This window comes from Lissotriton vulgaris, chromosome 7, assembly GCF_964263255.1.
Source record: "Lissotriton vulgaris chromosome 7, aLisVul1.2, whole genome shotgun sequence".
Lineage (NCBI taxonomy): Eukaryota > Metazoa > Chordata > Amphibia > Caudata > Salamandridae > Lissotriton > Lissotriton vulgaris.
Genome location: NC_141695.1, coordinates 1,651,008,760 through 1,651,031,034, shown reverse-complemented (window position 1 = coordinate 1,651,031,034; position 22,275 = coordinate 1,651,008,760). Strand labels below are relative to the sequence as shown.

At 42.5% G+C, this 22,275-nt stretch overlaps 1 protein-coding gene across 1 annotated transcript in view; it reads left to right on the top strand.

Annotated features, from left to right (window-relative positions):
• LOC147706209 (piezo-type mechanosensitive ion channel component 2-like) overlaps positions 1 to 22,275 on the top strand; it is a 612,835-nt gene that overhangs the window by 336,777 nt on the left and 253,783 nt on the right. Inside the window, exons 26-29 of the mRNA XM_086929599.1 lie at positions 7,421 to 7,510; positions 14,213 to 14,343; positions 17,263 to 17,331; positions 17,747 to 17,862. Coding sequence (XP_086785725.1) covers positions 7,421 to 7,510; positions 14,213 to 14,343; positions 17,263 to 17,331; positions 17,747 to 17,862 — 406 coding nt within the window. The remainder of the gene's footprint in view (positions 1 to 7,420; positions 7,511 to 14,212; positions 14,344 to 17,262; positions 17,332 to 17,746; positions 17,863 to 22,275) is intronic.

The following is a 22,275-nucleotide window of genomic DNA, read 5'->3' as shown; positions in this document are numbered from 1 at the left end:
TGCTCAGTTTTTCTCATCTGAAAACTATTTTCAACTAATATTCTACTATGTCTGACAGATAAGGCCTCTTCCATCCATGTAAGAGCTGTGGGAAAAAGAGAGCGCATGTGGATAACCCACATAAGTACTGCATTTATTGCCTTCATCTCAAACATGAGGTAAAAGAGTGCAAGATTTGTCGCACTCTCTCCTAAAAATTCTGAAGGCCAGAGAAGGTAGGCTACTAATGTGGCTTCAGAAGACGAAAGCCCAAAAGTCATCTTCTGAGGAGGATAGTGATACCTCTTCTAGATCTCACAAAAGGGTTAGATCCCATGATGGATTGCCAGAGGAGTCCAGAAAATCTGTGAAGACTTCTCACCAGTCTCACAGCTCCAAGAAAAAGGAGAAACATAAACATTTCACCGCAGAATAATCCTTACCTGGCTCGTTAATGCCTTCTGCCAAGGATAGAGATTGCTGTCATGTCTTATTTGCTGAGCCTTCAATGAGGCAGAAATCCTCCTCCAAATCCTTCTCGACGACACCTTCTCCATTGACACCGAGATTGTCGACGACCATCAGTGCTATCAACTCGTTGCCAAGACCGTCGACGGCTAAAACAATAACAACAGCTGCCCATCAGCGCTCCCATCTTCTTGCCGAAGATTCACCTGTCACCAACATACTTGCCCATGCCTCCTTTGATGACGAGCCCATCGACAACACTGCTGTCAATGATGGTCTCTTCGACCCACCTGTCGGCGACTGCCTTTCGACATGTATCCCGGTGACGATTGCTCCGTCGACGGTAGTTCAGTCGACAACGTCAACCTCAGCACCAAAGGACACTTCCATCCCTCCAATGACGACACTGACGACACCACCGCCAACGACAATTAACATTTCTAAGGTTTCCAGAACCTTTCTGCATCTTGAAGTCACCTCACCCAGCAAAGTCTTTCCTCTACCTCCAAGTCATCTATTGGAGAATGAGGAATCTGATATTGAGGGTGGTCTGTTTGGTCCAGCTCACAGTCTGTCAGAACTAAATGTTAAATGTCAGGAGGAACATGAGGATTATAAGGGGGAAGGGCATTACTACCTACATTACTACCCTCCACCTTCAAGACATTATGAGCCCCAAGGATATTATTCTGATCCTCTACCTCAGCGGTATATTGCCCATCTTCTTGCTTCGTTGAAACAGGACCTCCAGTCCATGCTTACTTATTATGGAAGGCGTTTTATAGGTGTTTTCCACAACCACCTGATCAACAGCCTGGTGCACAGCCACAACCCGTCACCCGTCACCCGTCACCCGTCTTCCTCCAGCCCCTCTCCCTCCACCAGCCAGCACTAAATGATGCCTGCCTCCCATGTGGCATTGCCACTGAGGGATGATCCATCATCATCATCTGATGATAAAAGAGAAGAGGGTGAGATTCCTGACACACAGCTGCCTTTGGATAAATTGGATGACTATGTCAAACCAGCACTGTCCCCACCTTCGCACCACCCTTCCCATTCGCCTCCAGAACATATAGGAAGCTTCTACAATCTGATTGACAGTGGCAACCAGCATTCATCTCCCTATGTCGGTGAAGCAGTCTGACTGCTTCCTGTATGATTTTAAAGAGCAGGCAATACAATTGGTATGCTCTATACCAATTGTAGACTACCTTTGGCAAGAAGTAGTCAAGGTAATGAAAAATCCTGTCTCTGTAGCGCTTGTCCTCCCTCGCATCGACAAAAAGTTCAGAGCCCCTAAGGATTCCCCTTCATGCTTGACAGGACATCTCTAACCTGACTAAGTGATATCTCAAGTGGCACACAGGAGGTCTAAGAACCCATCTACTCCTATTTTGGAAGCCAGGAAGTTCATATAAGAGGGCAAGCGCACTGTATCTGAAATAATAGATTGTTTAAAGGACATCGCCTCCCAGGCTTCCATCAACTAGCCAGCAGAGCGGTGTTAAGGCGCCATAGGTGGCTCAGGGTAACCTCTTTCAGACTCGAAGTCCAGTCAAACATTTTGGACATGGCATATGGCGAGGGTACACCATTTGGCAAACACATTGACAATGCCTTGCTTGCCATTAAAAATGACAATGATACTGCCAAATCCCTAGGCCCCTTCCAATATCTCAAGGTGCCTTTTTGAGCAGAATGTGGGCCCTGCTTCTCTTCTTACAGGGGTGGATTCCAGCGCTCCCAGTATCAATACTACCTGCCCCAATACAGACAAGGGTATCAACAACAATCCTACTGTCAATCCTCTATGATGGGTTTCTCTAAACAAGGGCCTTGCAGAAGACCACCTTTTCAGAGCCACGACACAGGCCGCAAACAGTGACCTTCTCCACGGGCCAGCTACACAAATTTATCATCCCGTAGGTGCGAAGATATCCAATTACCTTCATCAATAACAAACCATCACTTCAGAAAGATGGGTATTGGACCTTGTCAACTTTGGCCATACCCTGGAGTCTAAGGAGAATCCGCCAACCAATCAATCAAGGGGAGTGCACCCCCCTCATCTTCACTTACTATGGAATGAAGCTCTCATAATACTTGCCAAATGAGCAATAGATGAAGCCCCAGGTGCCCAAAAAGAGAAAGGATTCTACTCCTGTGTTTTCTTTATTGGGAAGAAATCAGGAAAGTGGAGACCAATCCTACTTCTAAGTAAACACAGCAAATCCCTTCACAAGCAATCTTTCCGGGTGATCAGTCTCTCCGACATTCTTCATCGTCTAAACAGCAGAGATTTCCTGACATCCCTAGACCTGGAAGGCACTTACTTGCATATCCTCATCCATCCCAAACACTGCAAATATCTCAGTTTCACAGTAGCTGCTACCCATTACCAATCCAATGTCCTTCCCTTCGGCCTTCAAGTCCTCCCCTCATATATTTACAAAGTGCATGGCCCCCATAGCAGCAGCACTCAAGAAGCAAGGCCATTAGGTATTCCCTCACCTAGATGACTGGCTGCTACAAGCTTCAACCCCAGGAAAAGCTACGGGAGTCACAGAGGCTTGTCTCTTGCTTCTTATCAAGCTGGGCCTCTCGGTGAATTGGCAAAAGTCCTCCACCATTCTCCCAGGCAGATTATAGCATTTCTCAGAGCCGACCTGGACACGATACAAAACAAAGTCTTCCTCTCCCAGGACACAAGGGAGGCTAGCACAGTTGGCTCTAAAAAATAGTATGTTTCTGTGAGACTGTTCAAGTCTCTCCTAGGCATGATCTCTTCTGCTATAAACTTGATACCGTAGGCGTTCCTCAAGATGAGGCTGTGAAAAGAGGTGCTGCAACTCCAATGGATACAGTCGTAAGAGTCCTTCGAGGACTTGAGTTCCATTACCCTATGTATGGTACCCACTCAGGCATGGTGGTCTCACAAGCCACATCTCTCTCAAGGCCTCACGTTCCTGCCTTTAGTACCGGATTTCATCATCACCATTGATGCTTCTATGGAGACTGGAGAGGCCATTTACAGGACCTTCAAATCCAAGGATGGTGGACAACAAGCCAAATGTTTCTCCACATCAACAGTCTGGCGCTCAAGGCCATTTTTCTCTCCCTACAAGCAAGCTTTTCTCTCAATGATCGCAAATCCTCTGTGCTGGTCTGTACCGACAATATGACCAGCCTGTATTACATCAACAAAAGCTATCTCAAAAAGTGCAAGAGCTGTGCGGTTGGATCACAACCCACGCCATATCCTTAAAAGCAAAGCATGGTTCTGCAGTCCGCAACACACTAGTGGACACTCCCAGCAGACCAAGGGCAGCTGCCACGAGTGGGAATTGGACCAGCACCAGTTAAGCAAAATATTCTCATTGTGGGGGAAGTCAGTGCTGGACCTCTTCGCGATGGACAGCAATTCCAAATGCTAGTTCTACGCCAGTCAATACCCTCACCCAGGGTCATGTGGAAATTCTCTTTTAATGTGTTGGTCCAAGATTTATGCGTACGCTTTTCCATCCTTCCCACTGATTCCCAAGGTCCTCACTAAGTTGAAGATGGAACGGTGCCTTCTCTTATTGAGTGGCCCAGGAAGCACTGTTTTTCGTTGCTTCTCCTCCTCTCAGAGACCAAGCCCATTTGCCTTCCACCAACTTTATCTCTCCTGAAATTGAACCAGTGTCTCTCAAGTTGCATGTCTGTAAAATAGGCCTGGGCGGTAAATTCCGTTCCGTTCGCGGAATTTGCGGAATTTGGGTAATTTTGCGTTCTGGGAGATCGCGAAATTGCCCAAAATTCTGCGTTCCGTGGCTTTGCGAAATTATTTGCTTGTTTGCATTCTAAAAATGCGTGTTCGCAAGATATTTCCCCCCCGAGCACGCAAACAGCAATTGCGAACAGGAAAAAAGCTTTGCGAACGTGCAGTTCCGCTTGTTCGCTGAATTTCTACGTGTTCGCGGAGTTTTTTTACCGTTTCGTGGAGATTTGCGTAACACGATTATGCGAATTCCGCCCACCCCTTACAAAAGCGGAAAAGGTTCTGTCAATGATGTCAACAAAACAACATACACCTGTTCCACTTTTTCCCCGAACAGATCTTACCTTATCTTTATTTTGTGGCCAAGTCAGGCCTGGTCTATTCAACAGTCAAGAGTTCATCTTGCTCCAAATTCAAGGTACATACACTTGCAACAGGATCTATCTCTCTGTTATACAAAACTCATATAGCAATTCATGAAAGGATTCTTTTGAGTTTTCCCACCGGTGCAAGATCCTCCCCCAGAATGGCATCGCAATGAGGTCCTCGCACAACTAATAAACAGCCTTTCAAACCCATTCATAAGGCTGAATTAAAGTTTCTCACTTAGAAGTTCCTCTTCTCCCCGCTCTCACATCCACCAGAAGGGTTAGTGAGATAAAAGCCTTTACCATTCAAGAACCCTAACTTTGTTTCACAGATGAATTCGTACTTCTCAGAACAAACCAGAAGTTCATCCCTTCTTAATTCTACCTCAATGAGCCTGTCATACCTTTGGGCCTTTTTCCCCAACCCAGCCACACTGGCTGAGCAGGCTCTTCATACTTTGCACTAAAAGCTTTGGCCCAAATTTTACCTTTGCAGAACTAAGTTCATTCAAAAGACTGACCAGTTACTGGTAGCTTATGGCCAAGGTCATCAATGCACAGCAGTGACAAAACCAACAATTGCAAGATAGATTTCAGTGACAATTCAGTTTTGCCATTCCAAAGCGGGCAAACCCTTAACGGGAAGCCCTAAAGCTCATTCAACAAGAGTAGTGTCCACTTCAAATGTTCTGTTTTCAGGCATTCCACTGGAGAAGCAATTCCGTACTGCAACGTGGAAGAGCACCCACAAATTCATGCAGACCTACTACCTGGAATCGGCACAGCGAAGCATCGCAGCTGTAGACCAGGCAGTTTTGTGCCATTTATTCCAATAAATTGAGCCTCTTTAAATAGAGGAGTTTATTTATATTCAAGTCACATGTTCCTAGCTATGGTATATTGCTATTTCATTGTTCTATTTACGTTCTTTATCCAAACGTTATACACTTAAATGCTTGAGGGCCTGATTCACAGAACTAACTTAAGACAAAATCCTAAACTTACTACTTTTGGTAGTCACAGAAGTTAGGATTTTGTCTTAAGACAGACTTAAGACAGAATCCTAACTTAAGTCTGTCTTAAGTCTGTCTTAAGACAAACTTAAGACAAAATCCTAACTTCTGTGAATACCAAAAGTAGTAAGTTTAGGATTTTGTCTTAAGTTAGTTCTGTGAATCAGGCCCTATGTTCCCATCATATCTGTTTGGAGATATATATAAGTATTTATGATAAATGTTGTAAGTAAGTTGGCTGGTTAAAAACGCACCATATGTCGATGCCATGTATTATTGGAAATATGCTTGAGAGAGAGACTTTTATGATTGCTTAAATGAGTTGTTCTAGTTACATATGATGTTTAAGTGTGGATCCTCCTCATATATATTAATTTACAGATTCCCGTGATGAAGTGCCTGATGGCACGAAATGCATTGGGACCTTGTAAGAGTTGAATTCATGGATACAAATTGAATGTGATGTACAGCATATTGATTTGAAGTTTAAGAAGATGGAATAAATATACCATTTGCAACTGATACCGGATGGTGTTGTTTTATGGAACGCAAAGACTTGGTTTACAAAGATAACCTACTTAAAGTATCGCAGTAGCGATCTTTTTCTTTAGTTGCGCCCAGAGGGCCGCCCCTGAATTCTAAGGGATGCAGTGGTGACTGTTTATATTTAACACCTCAAGGACGACGAGGTGATACCTCCGTGGCACGCTATACCTAATTCAATCGAACTAACCCTTGTGCGCAGTCAAACCAATTCTACTCCTACAAGCCTTTTCTGACGCACTAATTGGCACCTGGCACACTGCATCATACTGATTTCCTTCCATGTCCCATTTATCCGTTCATCCATAAGCAAATGATTTGGTCTCAGGTCATGCCCTTGTCTCTACCATGTGGAATTTCTTCCCATTCACTTCGGCTCGAAGCAAACTTTCACAAGTTTTGCAGACCAATAAAACCCTATCTCTCTACAGGCACAGGCAGAATTGATGTGTCCTAATCGCCTACTGCCTTCCATACAAAGTGCTGGACCAGCTCTGAACTTCAACCCTCTCTTGCCTTGGCAGATACACCTAACACCGGCTTACTAGACATAATCAGGAATGTTCCTAGAGAGGCATATCAAGGTTTCTCTAGCACCACATGAAATGGACAGTTAAGAACATCTAGAATGACCTATAGTCACAGACCTTGTTCAACACGTTTTTTTATGCTAAACCATCTGACTGTCTTTCTTCATCTTCTCACTTGTTCCTTCTATGTGATTTGAAGTCTCTGAAAGAAATGGCATACTTGGCTTTAAAAACGCTTAAATAAATATGTAAATAAGGAATGCATCCTAAGACATTCAAATGATCAGTACCCATTGGCTTTCAGGACTCCGCTTTCAGCATCCTACATCAAACTTATTAGCAAACAAAATCAAGTGAGTGACGGGCATTCCAGGAATTTATAGGCCCTGTGTATACTTGGCATAGGTATGAATGAATTTGATTGTACAACACTCATTTAAGATGTTTCCTCATAGTGCGATGAGAACAAAACAGTTGGTGGAGTGAGGCATGTAAACATATGAAATGGGTTCTCTCAAGTTTACAACCACATCTGATCATTCCCAGTCTTCTGTGTGTTTTAACTACAAACAAAAGATACAATATCATCTTCTGGAGTACGTCAACACATTTTATGGCTACTTAGCAATAGTGATGAGTACAGCCCCATTGTAATATCTACAACCCCAAAGGTGCAAACAAAAGTTAATGTATCATGAAAGTTTTCATTAACTCATGATTTCAATTCATACTATTATACTATTCTAAATCTTTCAGGGGAGCTGAGCTGTTTGAAGAGAAGTTGAAAAAAATGGTTGCCATCAGGCTGGAAGAAGAGAAGAAATCTTCTCTTGCAATGAAAAAACAGTAAGTTAACATAAGACTGCTCTTCTCAACTATTTCAGAATTATTTGACCTATGTTGATGGGACCGATTCTTGACTAAAACACATTTGTCTTCACATTTTCAGGGACACAAAATAATAGCACATATGTGAAGCAACAAAATAGACTTGCACTAACTATAATGTAACAAGTCTGGTAAATTGTCTGCCAGGATATTGCTTTTCAAGCTCCTTCCGGCCCGTGACTTTTTAATTTAGTGTTTGACTGTCCATAGCATAGTGTTTGGTAGGGTGGTGCTGTTTGTGTGGTGGCCCATAGGGCTTGTGGCTGTCTGGACTGGCAGTGTGGGATTGTGCCTGGTATGCTGTGAGTGTGAGTTCGGGGTTGTGCTGTGTTTTGAAGCAGCTGCCGTGGTTGTGGTCTGGGTGCAGCCACCCCAGGGATAATATGGAGACTGAGGATTGTCTGTAAGTTGAGGGGAGTTTTGTAGGCTCTAGGTGTTTATGGTGGAGTAAAGGGTTTTGGAAAGGGTGGCTTAGAAGCCTTGTGATGACTGGTAAGGGACACGTTGTTCCTTTGTATTTACCCAGTGGGAGCGATTGAGTGATTTGTTTTTGTTATACTTGCTGTGTTTGTGGTGGTGAGGTGGATAACAATGCTGTGACGGTGCTGGGAGGGGGCAGGTGGGGGCAGGTGGGGCAATAAAATACTATGTAGTGCTGTGGCATCCACATTTAAGCTAGTGATGTGGAATGTCCATGGGCTCATCTCTGATGTTAAGAGGTATAGGATACAAACATATCTTGCCCCAGCAGGGCATGCATATTGCTTTACTGCGGGAGACATGTCTAGTGGATAATGAGGTACAGAAGGTTCAGAGGCAACTAAACTCTGCTACGTATTCTAACTATGCCAGAGAGGTGTTGATAAGGGTCGCACCTCAGGTCGACTTCCAGGTTTGGAATATTAAAGCTGAGGTTGAAGGGGGGTTCCTTTTACTATGCGGCCTGTTGGATGGGAGAGGTATGCCTGCTGAATGTATATGCGCCCAACACAGATGATGGAGTGTTCTATCTTGACATGGAGTAGTAGTGGGCTGGAGACTGGAATTGCGTGCTGGATGGCGCTGGGATAGACACCCCCAAAACCAAATATGGTGACCCCACTGGGAGGTGTGATGGAGTGTCTGCACTGTACAGAGGTAAAGGAATTTACATGCTATGCCCCAGCTCATGCAGCATATAGTTGCCTTGACAGATTTCTAGTGTCAGAGGACATTGCCACTGAGCTGCTGGATGTCCAGATACTGGGTAGGGTTCTCACTGAGCACACACCCTTGCTCATGAAGTGGGGAGTAGATGGGACTAGACCCCAAGTACCACAGTGGCATTTGCACCCCGAGACACTTCTAGACCCTTAGCTCCATGAGGAACTTAGGACGGTGACTGCCTGGTATTTCTAAACCAACTGGTCGACAATGTCGTGCAAAGGTGTGGAGTGGGAGCCACCAATGGTGGTGACCCATGGAGAGTGTCTGTTCCCAATTAGTGGCACCAGGTGCCGTTTGAAGGTGCAGGTAACCGGAGGGGGGAGGGAGTTGGTGGACCTCTAGTGCGGCATGCATGACCTCGGGGAGAGACGGGAGGCACTACTGACTGTCCATAGGGCAGTGGGGGAGACCTGGGAGAGGCAACACCGCCTGGTTTAGTGGGACTGTCATCCGCTGCTGCAAGGTGGGGTGCCATTTGGCATGGTTACTTAAATGGGTACTCCCGGTAATCCTCTCGCTTAAGTGCCATGACGGTATGATTGTTAGGTCACAGACAGGTATCAATCTCCTCCTGTAGGATCACCTGGCAACTCTATATAAGGAAGTAGAGAGGGACCGACTGGCGGATTATTTTGGATGTTTTTATGCTTCCCCAACTTTTGGCAGAACAGATAGAGGGACTGCAGGGGGAGCTCCAGGTAGAAGAGCTGCATGAGGCGGTACAGGAGATGGCTCGCTGCAAGGCACCGGGTCTGGATGGGTTCCCTGCTGAATATTATCAAGCATTTTCTGGGCTACTGGTCCCCCACTTGTTGGAGAATCTTTGGGAGGCGAGAGCCAGCGGGATGCTGCTGCAATCCATGCAAAAGGTCCAGATTGTTACACTCGTCCAGCTGAGCAAGGACCCTGCGGACCCTGTCTCTTATAGGCCCTGGTCTATAATGGAGGTGACACTAAAATCCTTGCGAAAACATTGCAACCATGCTGTAAGGGGTGATGACCCACCTAATGCACAGTGATCAGTGCAGTTTCATGCCAGGCAGGGGCACCCAGATGAGCTTACGGAGATTGTCCCATGTGTTGCACTGTGAGCTGATGGAAACCTGGAGGCTGCACTGGTAGCTTTAGATATTGAGAAAGCATTTGATACGCTTAATAGGAAGTACCTCTGGGAAGTTCTTCTGAGAATGGGCCTCGGCCAGACTTTTCTGTCCTGGGTGTGATTGCTCTATGTCGTGCGGGTTCGCACTGGAAGTGTGGTGTTGGAGTGCATACATATTGAGAGGGAAACAAGACAGGGTTGTCCCTTGTCACCGCTACTCTTTGCTTTACTTTGAAACCATTGGCGATTCTGCATAGCCGCAATGTGAATATGTGGGGGGCAATATCCATGTTCGCTTGCTCTATGCAGATGATGCACTCTTCTTTGTCTCTCACTTGGAGCTGTCGGTTGGTGTGTTATTGCAGATCATTAAAAAATTTGGGGTGGCAACTGACCTGTGGATTATGGTACTGTTCCCCACAGCTGCGCTTGTGAGAGGGGCTCCACCCTGTTTTCCTGTGACTGAGCTTAGATGGGAGGGAACCACTTCCAATATTTAGGGATACAGGTGACAAACAATTCGGAGGCCTGATACCGTCTCACTATAGGGAGAGCCCTTGAGAGCCTCGAGGCGTCAGTTTGCTTCTGGATCATGCCTGCCTCTCAGTGATGGGCAGAGTAGCCCTTTGCAAAATGGTCTTATCACCCCACTGTCTGTTTGCCTGGCAGACCGCATTGTATAGAGTTTCAAACTCCACGTTCGCAAAATTAAATAGTCTCTTGGTGTCACTTGTGTGGGCTGGTAAAAGGACCAGAGTAGACTTGGACATCCTAAAATTAGACACCGAGCTGGGGGGCGTGAGATTACCAAATCTGTAGCTCTATTATTTTGCAGGTCTTCTACAATATGCAGCATAGTGGTGCACAGATGATCCGAATAAAGCAAAGTCCCTTCAGGTGGGGTTCTGGTGCAGACCTCCCACACTGCCTCAAGTGACTGTGGCCGGGGAGCAAGCGGTCACCCTGTTGTTGCGTCAGGCCCCTTAAGCCCGATTGCTGCCCCTCCAATGGCTATTGGCTTTCAGATCTGTACAATCCGTCGCAGTGGTTCGGGGGCAGCTGTAACATGGCTGGTGACCTGTATCTGAATGGTACTTTTCCTTGCAATGAGGGAGGCATGGGAACTGTACCAGCTGCAACAGGGTCATATCTTCCACTGATATGGTTCGGGAGATCTGGACGGGTTTTCCTGCGGGCGCCTGAGGAGTCCCAGACATTACAACTTGTGTTGGATCTTGGTTTCGATCAAGGCAAAATTTTCTCGTATCTACAAGTCGCTTAAGGGAGATCGTCAGATTGATATGACAGGAGTGCGTCACAGATGGACTGATGACTTGCCTGAGACACTTTCTTAGAGCATCAGGAGGAGAGCCTCTGCTTACGTCCGGGATGTGGCTATCAACATGCAGTTCAAGCTCACCCAATTTTATTATTTATTCCACACTTACTTAACCCCACACAGGTTACATAGAATTAACAGGTCACGGTCTGCTACCTGCCCTAGATGTGGGTCAGAGCCTGCGTCCTTTTGCCACATGACATGGGAGTGTTGTAAATTGCAAGGATACTGTAAGGGGCGGGGGTCCTGCGAACTCTGTTGGGGTGAGGGCTCTCACACACATGCAAGTGGCAGCCTCGGTTGCTCACTGCCTTCTGGGTGTGCTCCTGACACCTAAGAGGGAGGCCAAGATGAGACACAGGTTCACACTTCTGGACCTGGTGCTTGTTAAGCGATGTGCCACTATCCATTGGGTGTCGCCCAGTTCACTGACTATTCAGTGGTGGGTGAATGACCTGTATGAATGTGGTGGCAGAGGAGAGGTAACCATGGGGGGTGTGCACTGATGAGAATGCTGAACAGAATTTGGATCTATGGGCGAATGTGGAGCTGCCAGTGGATGGTTTCCCCACTACCTCCCTTGGTCTGGGGCCGGGGACACCTATTGTGGAGATGGCAGTATGAGGAGTTGTAATGACATGCGGCGTGGGGGAGTTTGCAACTTTGTATGTGGGCATCTGGCTAGTGATGCCAACTTGATGGGGGTTATGGGGATTGCCCCTCCCCCTTCTTGTTCTCAGTCTTCTCCCCCTCCCCTCCGCTCTCCTTGCCGCCTTCTCGCATTCCTCTTCCTTCCCCCTTGACGGTCATGGAGGAGACTCTTATGTGGGAGGAGTACTGTTGTAGATGACTGTTGCTGCTGCTCAGCTTTGTATGGGGTTTTCTGTTTATTATCTCTCAGCTGTTTACTGTTTCGATGGCTCGATACTAATTGATCATGATGTTGGGCACCATCTCATGCTACACTACTGTCTTTAAAGTGGGGGTGGATATTGTCCTGTTTTATTTTTTTTCACGTGATGACCTGGGTGGAATGGGATGCTTCTTTACACTGAATGTGTTGGAAGTGATGGTATGTTGTCATTTATGGATACCTCCACCATGATCATATGCACTGCCTTCCCATATTGTATGTTATTTTCAAATAAAAGCATGTTAAAAAAAACTAATGGTTATCAATAAGAACTCACAAAAGCAGGATAAATCCCAATGCAGAACATCTGTTTGTGCAAACTAACAGTGCAAACAGAAGAAATAATGATAACCAATTTATGGTAATAACCATATATAGTAATAACCAATAATAGAAGAGAAATAATCCATGCAATTGTTAAGGATGTTTTAAATATCGCCCCTCGATAGATCGGTAAGTTTCTTGACTGTAATGCCAGAGAAGAAGACAGAGCACACTTAACCCGTTAAGTGCTGCCTCGGTGCATTGGCCGACGGCAGCACTACCTCCCCAGTGCTGCGCACGACCATTGGACGTCTATTCAGCACTAGTTCCAATGGACAGCGCAGCACTGGGGAGGAATGTTTAATAGCATCTATGAGGTTAATGAAAAAGTAAAGTAGACTTGATACTGTTCCTGGATCCACTTGAGTCGGATTGAAACTCTTGCACTGTTGCTGCACTAGTTCTGCTGGACTGCTGAAAGCATGCACTACTATCTTGATTTAGGAACTGCATAATAAGTGAATGTGTCCTGGCCTGGCTTCCTGTGTTAAAAATTCAAATCTGCCGGTGTTGCACATGGGACTCGTCTATCTCATTTAGCTCCTTCAACCTCTGTCTCAGCAAAGAAATGTCTCCTTTTAAGCATGTTACTTCTCACGCAAAGTTTTTCTAGAACTGTGTTATGCGTCTACACCACCTCCTTAAGGCAGTCCAACACCTCTCCATGGAATTAGCTACCCTTCTCTGGCTCAGAAGGTGGGCATGCTGCCTCCTGGCATTAACGTTATTACTTTGGCACTGATATCCATCAAGTAAAATTTCATAGTTCAGCCTAATGATATTTTACACAGTAAGATGTTTCACCTGAAATGTTAACTCTAAGGTCGGATTTTGATTCCAAATAAAAGTTTTATCACAAGAACAGTTGGAGTGAGGTCATCCACTTCTGTGTTGGAGGGGCATCACTCTTTTTTAAAAATAAAATATTTTTATTAACCATGCTCATTAGACCATACACCACTAAGAAGTAACAAAAGTCCATATTTGGAGATATCACTACAGTCAGCAGTAACACAATCATGAGGGAGCAACCAGAACAATCAATAATCCCCATCCCATCAACCACTACGTGGTACCTCAAACCCTCTGTAGCAAACGATCACTCTTGATGCAACCTGAGTGTTAATTCTTCTGGCTCATTCTCTTTCAAAATAGTATCTCAGCCTCTTGCAGATACTTAAGATGAATCTGCATAGTTGATATCTGTTGGTCTGTAATGTCCTTTGATTTGCTCATCCTCTTCAGTAGCACCCACACATTTTTAAAGTTTGGTGCTGGCTTCCTAAATCATCTAAGCTTTGCAAGCCTTACAGCATACATGTATCTTTACTCCTTAAAGCACAAGGGACTGTGTAAGAGTTAGAGATGGAGCATGCTTTGTTGTTACTGGAGAGCTGTTGTTTTATTCCAAGCTGAACCAGGTTTGTTGGCCATTTATCCACAAGGGCTACAGCCATGCCATATTTTCAGAATAACCATGGACTAAGTACATATGTGGTATTTAATTTCCTGGTATGTAAATTAATCTCCTAAAGATCACCTGAAAATTCTACATGACCGCCACCGGCAGCCCCCAATGTTGGACAATCCTGTTTCATATTTATCTTTGCCACTTCTTAGATGTTGATTTTATAGGGGAACACTTTTGCCCTGTCTCTGGCCCTGCTGAAATATTTTTTTCTGTAAACCAGAATGCTATGACCTAGGTCATGGCCTCTTTAATAAGTATAGAATAACTGTAAGTACGTCTTTTTATGTTTTAATTTTACCTTGCAGAATGGCGCTTATAAAGTCAAAGCAGAAGCAATCTGACAGCTTAAAGCAGCAGGGGGCGTGTACTTATGAAGTGTCTGAAGAGTCCAGAAGTCCTGACAAAGTGAAGAAAGATCTAGAATTGGAAAGCAAAGGTGAAATAAATGCTTAGTTGACAGTAACACCATGCATATGCACCTTTAACAATAATTGGTACAAAATATACAATGTGATGCCTCTTGTAATCACACTTTAGAGTGCAAGTGAGTAGGCTGTTTTGTAGGATAGACTCTCATAAGATGCCGTTTCATAGAAGATACCTGGCTGCTTTAAGGCACTATCCTAATCATGAATCACTGTGCAACATAGAGTTGTAGCATCCCCTTCTTCCAGGTGGCAAAACACGAGTGGTCCAATGATAAAGAGATCTTCATTGTCACAATTATGTATTTTAACTTGAATGGCCTCTTAAATTAGACTTTTATATCTGCGTTGCCAGGTCCCAAAAATTTCTTCCCAATTTTTGGTACTTTGTTGTCACTTTTCATTCATTTGTTCTCTATGAACTGCCCTGTCTATTTCAGCGATTTGTTTATGCAGAATGATATGTTTTACTGCAAAAAGGAAACCTGTTGGTTCTAGATTATGGTCTGTGGCTTTATCTGTAAAATGTTTGTTCTTATAAACAGATGTTTTGTATCACTTTTTCCATTAGAATGCCTGTTTAAGATTTCAGTTACCTGACTAAATAAGCTTCATATTTATGGTGTATGTTTTGCTGCAAAAAAATAAACTACCAGAAGTCAATCCTTAGTCTGAGTTGTTCCAGATTTTAAGTGTCCAAATTCAGTGTAACAGGTTAAACTTAAACAAAGAACAATAATAGTTCCCATAATATAATGAAAACATGTAAAAGAAATTGGTGTAGCTGGACCAGTCTGAATACGACGGCAAAAAGAATTGAGATTAATGTTCTGGCAAGTAGTTTTCCATCTGTGATAATGCTTTGGGCATTGAATTGAGTTAACTCTTCTACTTGCCAAATCATCATCTTCATAATGCTTATTTTGGAGTTTCAAAAGGCTCCATAAAGCATACAGTACAACAATAAAATGTTACAATCAAAATATATTCCTTCATATCTCTCCTTGTCAAAACTTCATTACATATTTCACGCACAGACAAGTGCGTGTGCATCCTCAAGATACACGTGGCAAGTGTTGATCCATGGGTCTGAAGAGCGCTTTTATAACAGTTTTATCAACATTTGCATATTTTACCAGACCCAAAAGATCAAATTCACTGTGCAAAAATAGACGTAAGGAATATCATCTTTTAAACAAACTTAATGCTTCTTTCCTCAATCTTATATTTATTGATTTTAAAACTGGTTTAAGCCAGGATTTTCTAGCCTTAGGTAAAAAAGTGCATTTTGTCTTCAAACGGGCCCATACTACACATACAATAGCCTGAATTAGCAGTTGTCCATTTTGATGAAAACCTACCCACTGGTAGAATAGCCCCAAAAATATTTTTTTCAAAATTGCTATGTTATCATAGTTAGTCTAAGTTGGGTCCGTCCACAGCTCACTGAACCATGTATGTATTAGTTTTAAATAATAGGACAATCCATGGAATATTTCAGTCATGATCATGTTTAAGCAGATTTCCAGAAGCCTGGCTATAAAAGACTCCTTGGATTCAGCTAAAGTTTAGCTAAAACAATAAGGGTCTAAGGCTCCAATATTCAAAATATGTTTTAACATGCAGTTCTGAGCGTAGTAATAGCATTGGTGTTGATTGTTGGATATTGCAGATGCTACTTAGAAAACAATTTTTGGAAAATAGCAACAAATTCTAGTTAGCACTGCCCAATCTGCTCCATATTGTGTTCCTGCTTCAATCTTTACTCTATGTACTTTCAAAGGAACAGAGAGTGGACCGTTTCCCATTTTATAGTCTAAAGCACTTATAACGATGAGACGTTTTTACATAATGTGAGTGCTTTTTGCACCTAAGCACCCCATATGCCTTTATGGTTGAATTTCAGGCTAGGATAGTCAAATTCCCAAACTTTGTGCATCTTATCACCAAAAAGGGTAAATAGTTTATTTGATGTGTATTTTGCCCCCACAATTAAGATTTTACACTTTAGGATATTCGGCTCCATGGTCTGAAGTGCCACTATTGAAGGGAAAATTGATTTAACACTTTTATGGGCCAAGTACAGATTATTTACAGAGGTGTTAAATAATGGAGGGACTAATAGGTATCCTTGTCATACTCTCGTAACCACTATAAAGGGATCTGTCACCCCTCTGTGGATTCCATAAAGAACCATAACTGTCTTGTCTGAATTCAGACAGTAAATTGCATTGATTAGCCCACTGTCAATATTTGTAGCCTTTAATGACTCCCACAAATGCTACAGATTCTGTTTTAAGATCAAAGACGTCTACAAGTAGCCTTCCGCAATTTAAACAACCAATTCCCTAATACTTGTCAAATCAATTCCCCATCTGAAACAATAATCACAGTAACCTCATTGGTCAGGACAGTGCTACCTTAACCTTTTCCTTGCTGCCGTCGGCCATTGGCCGACGGCAGCATTACCTTCCCAGTGCTGTCGTCGGCCAATGGCCGACGCGGCCCCGCCCGCGCACGGAAACACCCGCACCGCGGCGGAATTACCGCTGCGGTTAACGGGTTAATGTAATTCTCCTCTAAGATCTTATGTATGTTCAAGTAGTGGCCAGAGAGTTTTAAAAACGTATTATATATCTACATAGTGCACCATGTTGTCTTTCCAGCTCCCCAATTTGGAAACTTCACTTCCCTGTTCAAAGCCAGGGTTGTGGAATAACTTTCATTTTCAGACTAATGCTAATTCACAGAGAAAGCTTTACTTCCCTTTGCCATTTGGCACTACTCTAACAATTGACATTGGAGGGTATCTAGCATAGTCCTAGAAGTGAATTAGAACATCAGCAAATTGATCTGTGTGTCTTGATTACCGAATATATTTATCAGAAAATACTCTTGATAGTGAAAGAGTGCCTTGTTTTCTACCTTAGGTGAAGGAAATAAGAAAGAAAATGAGGGGAAGAAGAAATGGTGGAAACCATGGGTGAATCATACATCAAGTAAGTTATTTTTATTCTCAACTTTAACTAATGTAAACCTAAGGGTTTGGCCCTAACAATGGACGAGAATTGACTGCCTTGATTGATGAGAATCATGAAATTCTTACTGCGTGATTAGTAAGGAAAAGACAGGGATCAACGAAACTCAAAATTAATATAAGTAACATCATTTATAAAGGCAAAATTGCTATGGCAGGTAAGTGATAACTGCTTGTTATTTCCTCCATAAGTAACCTAAAAAACTGTGACTTAGCTTTGTTGTTTTATTTTTCTTTGTTTATGTTTTAAAGTCCCAAAACTAAAAAGGAGACATTTTATTGACCTGTATCACTAAAGATAGCAGGCTAGCCTTTTTCAAGTGAGAGTAGCCCTGCCATTTCTCTTTTACTGACCCTGGTGCCAAATATTTTTTAAGTGATTCGGAGCGGAAGCTACAACCTCTTTGACACAGAAAGCGAGGAAGAAGAAGAAGAGGAGGATCATGAGGAACAGAGAGAAGAGGAACTACCACAAAAGAAAACAGCCTTTCAGGTATTGATGAATGCTATTGCTAATAATTTTCAATATAGGAGCAGACCATCTAAGGGAAAAAAAATACTTAAAAGTATCTTTTGTGAGAGAATTAAAGCTCAATCATTACTTTGAGTAGGGTCTTATGGGCAGGTGAAAGATGTCTGAAGACAACTCTTGTGTTGACTAGTGCCGTGGAGGCCCAGAACACATGCAAAAAGAGTGATGTGCAGGAGGGTAAATTATCATTTTCTATCTATATTCTTTTATTTTTTTTGCAAAGATGGTAGAGGTGTGCTTTTGATAAGAAACACATACACAGACTGTTAGGCCTCCCTGACACACTTCTTTTACCAGTTTGGCTGTCACATGGATGGGTGAATGTCAGATACATGTGGGCTGAGGCAGGCGTACAGGTCTCCACCCTTGTTGGAGGCTCAGTATAATTTGCAGAAAAGGTTAAATATTTGTGGGGTTAAAGAGGAGCAAGGGGAATCAACATTGTTGTTTTAACTTCTTAGACAATGTAGATGTACCATTAAGCTTATTCTATCCTGGCTTTCATGGGCATGCTGGACTATGTAGTGACTCATTGTATACTGCTTTAAGTTTTCTTAATTTCCTATTGTATACAGATTTAGAGGAGGAAGGGTTTAGATTAGAATGTCTGCTGGGCGAGGTTGTCCTCAGGAGGATTATTCATCTCTGAACTCTATGGTTATGGTCTTCTCAAGTCTTCAGTCTCTTGAGGTGGTAACATGAGGAGGGAATTCCTAAGATACATACAAAAATCCTATCAAATCTTTTTGAAAGATCTAGTTGGCACTGTTTGAATTGTTCAGAGGTGAGTTGGTTCGGTCTTGCACCTTTTTCCACATGCCTGCTTCTGTTTTCATATTCTGTGCAAGTTTGGAGTCAGTGTAAACTTCCAAGGACCCAACTGCATTTTGTACTACATTTAGTAGAACCACAATAGTATATTTTCCATTCTCTAACCTACTTATGCTAATTTGCCTCTCCTATCTTTTTTGTGCAAAAATATCTGTCCAGTCTGTGGAGATCTCTGCACAGATACATATACATTTTAGTAGTAAATGTTGGAGGGACAGTGGGTGTGGCTGGAAAATGGGGAATACTTACTAAAAGTAGGGAGTGATTTAAGCGTGTAGGAAGGACTAAGGTGGGGTTTAGGGAGGGCTACGCACCCACCCCAACAAAATAAGTCCATTTCTGTTCACAACCCATACTTTTTAAGTTACTTCAGCCAAAAAGGACATAAAACAGTCATGAATGTACTCCAACTCAGACCTGGTGTAAGCCCAGCACCATACATGGTCAACCACCAAACTGCTGCACCCCCCTTAAAAAATAATGGAGTCAGGGACTTAAAGTAATGCCCCATTGGAAACAGTGTTAATATAACTTAGTTTATTTCGACTTTTTAAAAAAGTATATAAAAATGTAATTTGAAGTAAAAAAATAAAATATAAACAAAAAATTAATGCATATTTTCTTATAAAATAGTGTAATACCCTTTATTCAAACCTAAATGTAACTTATATTAAAAAATATTTAATTACTGTTAATTAATTCTATACATAACTTGTAGAAATGTTTGAAATGTAAAAAATAAATACATTTACAGATTTTTCTTTAATTGAGAATAAAAAAATCTAAAAACATTTAAATCTAATATATTTAAATCAATGAAATGTATTATTCAAAATTAAGTTTATAGAGCTGTAGCAGTTCCATGCTCTACATTTAAAAATGGGAAAATGCAGCTGTTTGTCAGGTTACAAATACGTACCCAAATGTACAGCAGAGAAAGCTGAAATTTGACGCTACTTGCAATTAATATTTGAAAGCACCGTTTTCCAGAATTCTCCAAAACTCTAATTTATTATCGAAAATACATCAACATTTTGTCAGTTTAAAAAAAAATCAAAATATAACTTATTGTTACATGTGATTTCTTTTTCACGACAGTAGTCTGTCGACATAATTCCACTGTACAAAATAACCTGCATGCAATTCAATCATTGTGGCTTTGATATAGAACTTGGACCATCCAATGGTGTCCTTAAACATGATTTCTGTAATTGCGAATGCTTTAACCCCTTGTATGCTCATGACGGAGCCGCTCGTCATGAGCCGCGGTTGCGCTGTGGTCATGACGGAGCGGTTCTGTCATGGCCCGCCGCCGCGCCTGCGCGGCGCTGATTTCGCGCGGCGCTGATTTCGCGCCTGCGCGGCGCGTTCTATTAAGCGGGCGGGCCATGACGGAACCGCTCCGTCATGAGCACAGCGCAACCGCGGCTCGTGACGGAGCGGCTCCGTCACGAGCATGCGAGCGCCGCTCGGCCCCCCCCCCCTAGCGCTGCGGCGGAATTGCCGCCGCGGCGAAGGGGTTAATAATGCTGTTTCTCAGTGTGCTTTTATAATAGTGGAGCAATTATGAATTATATTGTTTTTAAATTGCATTATTAAATACTTGATTATGTCACGTGATGGCGTTACTATTGATAAAGAAACATGAGAGGTCTGAAATGCATTGGGGCTATTTTATTTCGTACATTGGAATTATGTCGACAGACTACTGGTGTGGAAATAAGAAATCACATACAACACTATATGATATTTGGATATAAAAAAGACAATATCTGATGTATTTTTAATAATACATGATGGAACTCTGAAAAATTGTACGGTTAAATATTAATTGCACATAGCAACAAATTTCAGCATTCTCTACTGTACATTTAGGTAACTACCTGTCATTTGACATAGCTGCACTCTTTAATTTCTGTTGCCACTCCAGGGCATGGATGCCCCCAGTCAGCACACCTAAAATTATTCAAAACGTGGCAAAAATCTTTTTTTTAAACCTTGATACACTTTAAAAGATTTCCCTACATTTTACCATTCAGAGACCTCTGCCTACATGTGAAAAATGTACACCTATGAATTTGGCTCCACCCTCTAAAGGCATGTAAGTCAACACTTTAAGTAAATTTAAACCTAAGTTGGTGAACAGCCAAAAGTAGTAAATTTTCTACACATATTAAAGTATAAATATAAAAGTTAATTTTCAAGGGAAGATTTACTCTTGTGTAAATTTTCTTTTTTGAATTGGCACTTCTAAACAACTAAAATTAGGACATATTTTCTGAGTTCTTAAATAGCGAAGAATCACTTTGAAATATTTTACTATCTTTATGTTTTTTTATGCAGTTGATCACTTGATTATATGTTACATTTAAAGGAGAGGATGTGGCGTTGCGGCCAGAGCTGCAGACTTTGTGATCTTTGTTTTCTGGCACCCATCTTGGTAGACTTATTTGTTATGAAGCGCCCTAATTTCCTCATTCATTGCAGTTTTCTTAGTAGAAAATGCTTGCAATTTTCCACTTCGATTCCATTAAGATGGCGCTCAGTAATGCCACAATTTTGGCATAAATTCAGATTGTTAGCACACTAGTTGCTCTTTAGAAAAATGTAGTTAAGCTGCTGATCGCCACCAGGGAGTTAACTGGCAGTCTACTGCTGGTGTTGAAAGTGCATCTTTCAGTCTGCATATCAGAATGTTTTATTGAATTAGAAGAGGAAGATATTTGGGAACTCAATTAACATTTGTCCTAATTTTTAATTCTATAGCACTACCCATATTTTCTATGACAAACTAAGCCCCCTCATTTGTGCCTTTCTACATTAAATGCTTTAAGCTTTACCAGTTAGATTCAATCAACATGGCTTCAGGTGTTCTATATTTTTGTCATAACAAACACTGTTAGTGCTCTAGTTGTTCTTTAGAACACTGGGAGGCTGCAGGAGAACACAAGGGAATCAACTGACAGGCTGCTCCTGTTGGAAGTGTTGCAGGGATTCTGCTCCTACACAGAACTGTGCACAGAGATCCAGGACCTCAGTGAATTGTGGTGTACCGAAAAACTCACCTCAGTACCTAGAAACCCTAAGTAGCTAGCATCAGTGGCACATTAGCTCTTCGTCCTATAGCTAAGGAACCAATGATTAGACAACCCAGAACATGCAACTTAGGTTATACTCAGGAATGGTGGGAAGCAAGAACACTCTTTCGTTATACTCTCATACCAGTCCACAATAGGAGTAAAAAGGAGGCATGGGAAAGGTTAAAATATTTATTTTAATGATGTGCTCTAAGATGCAGAATCTTTGCTAACATAAGCAAACACATGATTAGAAATATGATCAGCATTGTTACAATTCAATAAAACACAACAGGAGAAATCATATTAAAATGATGGTGAAAACAGGTCCTATAGCGTCTAGTATATCACCCTCCCTAGATAGGAACTATGTTTTATAAAATATAGAAAGTCTCTTAGGCTTTTGTGGGGGACCCCATACCTCCATGATCAGCAGGTGTGAATCACATCGGGATCTGCAAAAGCT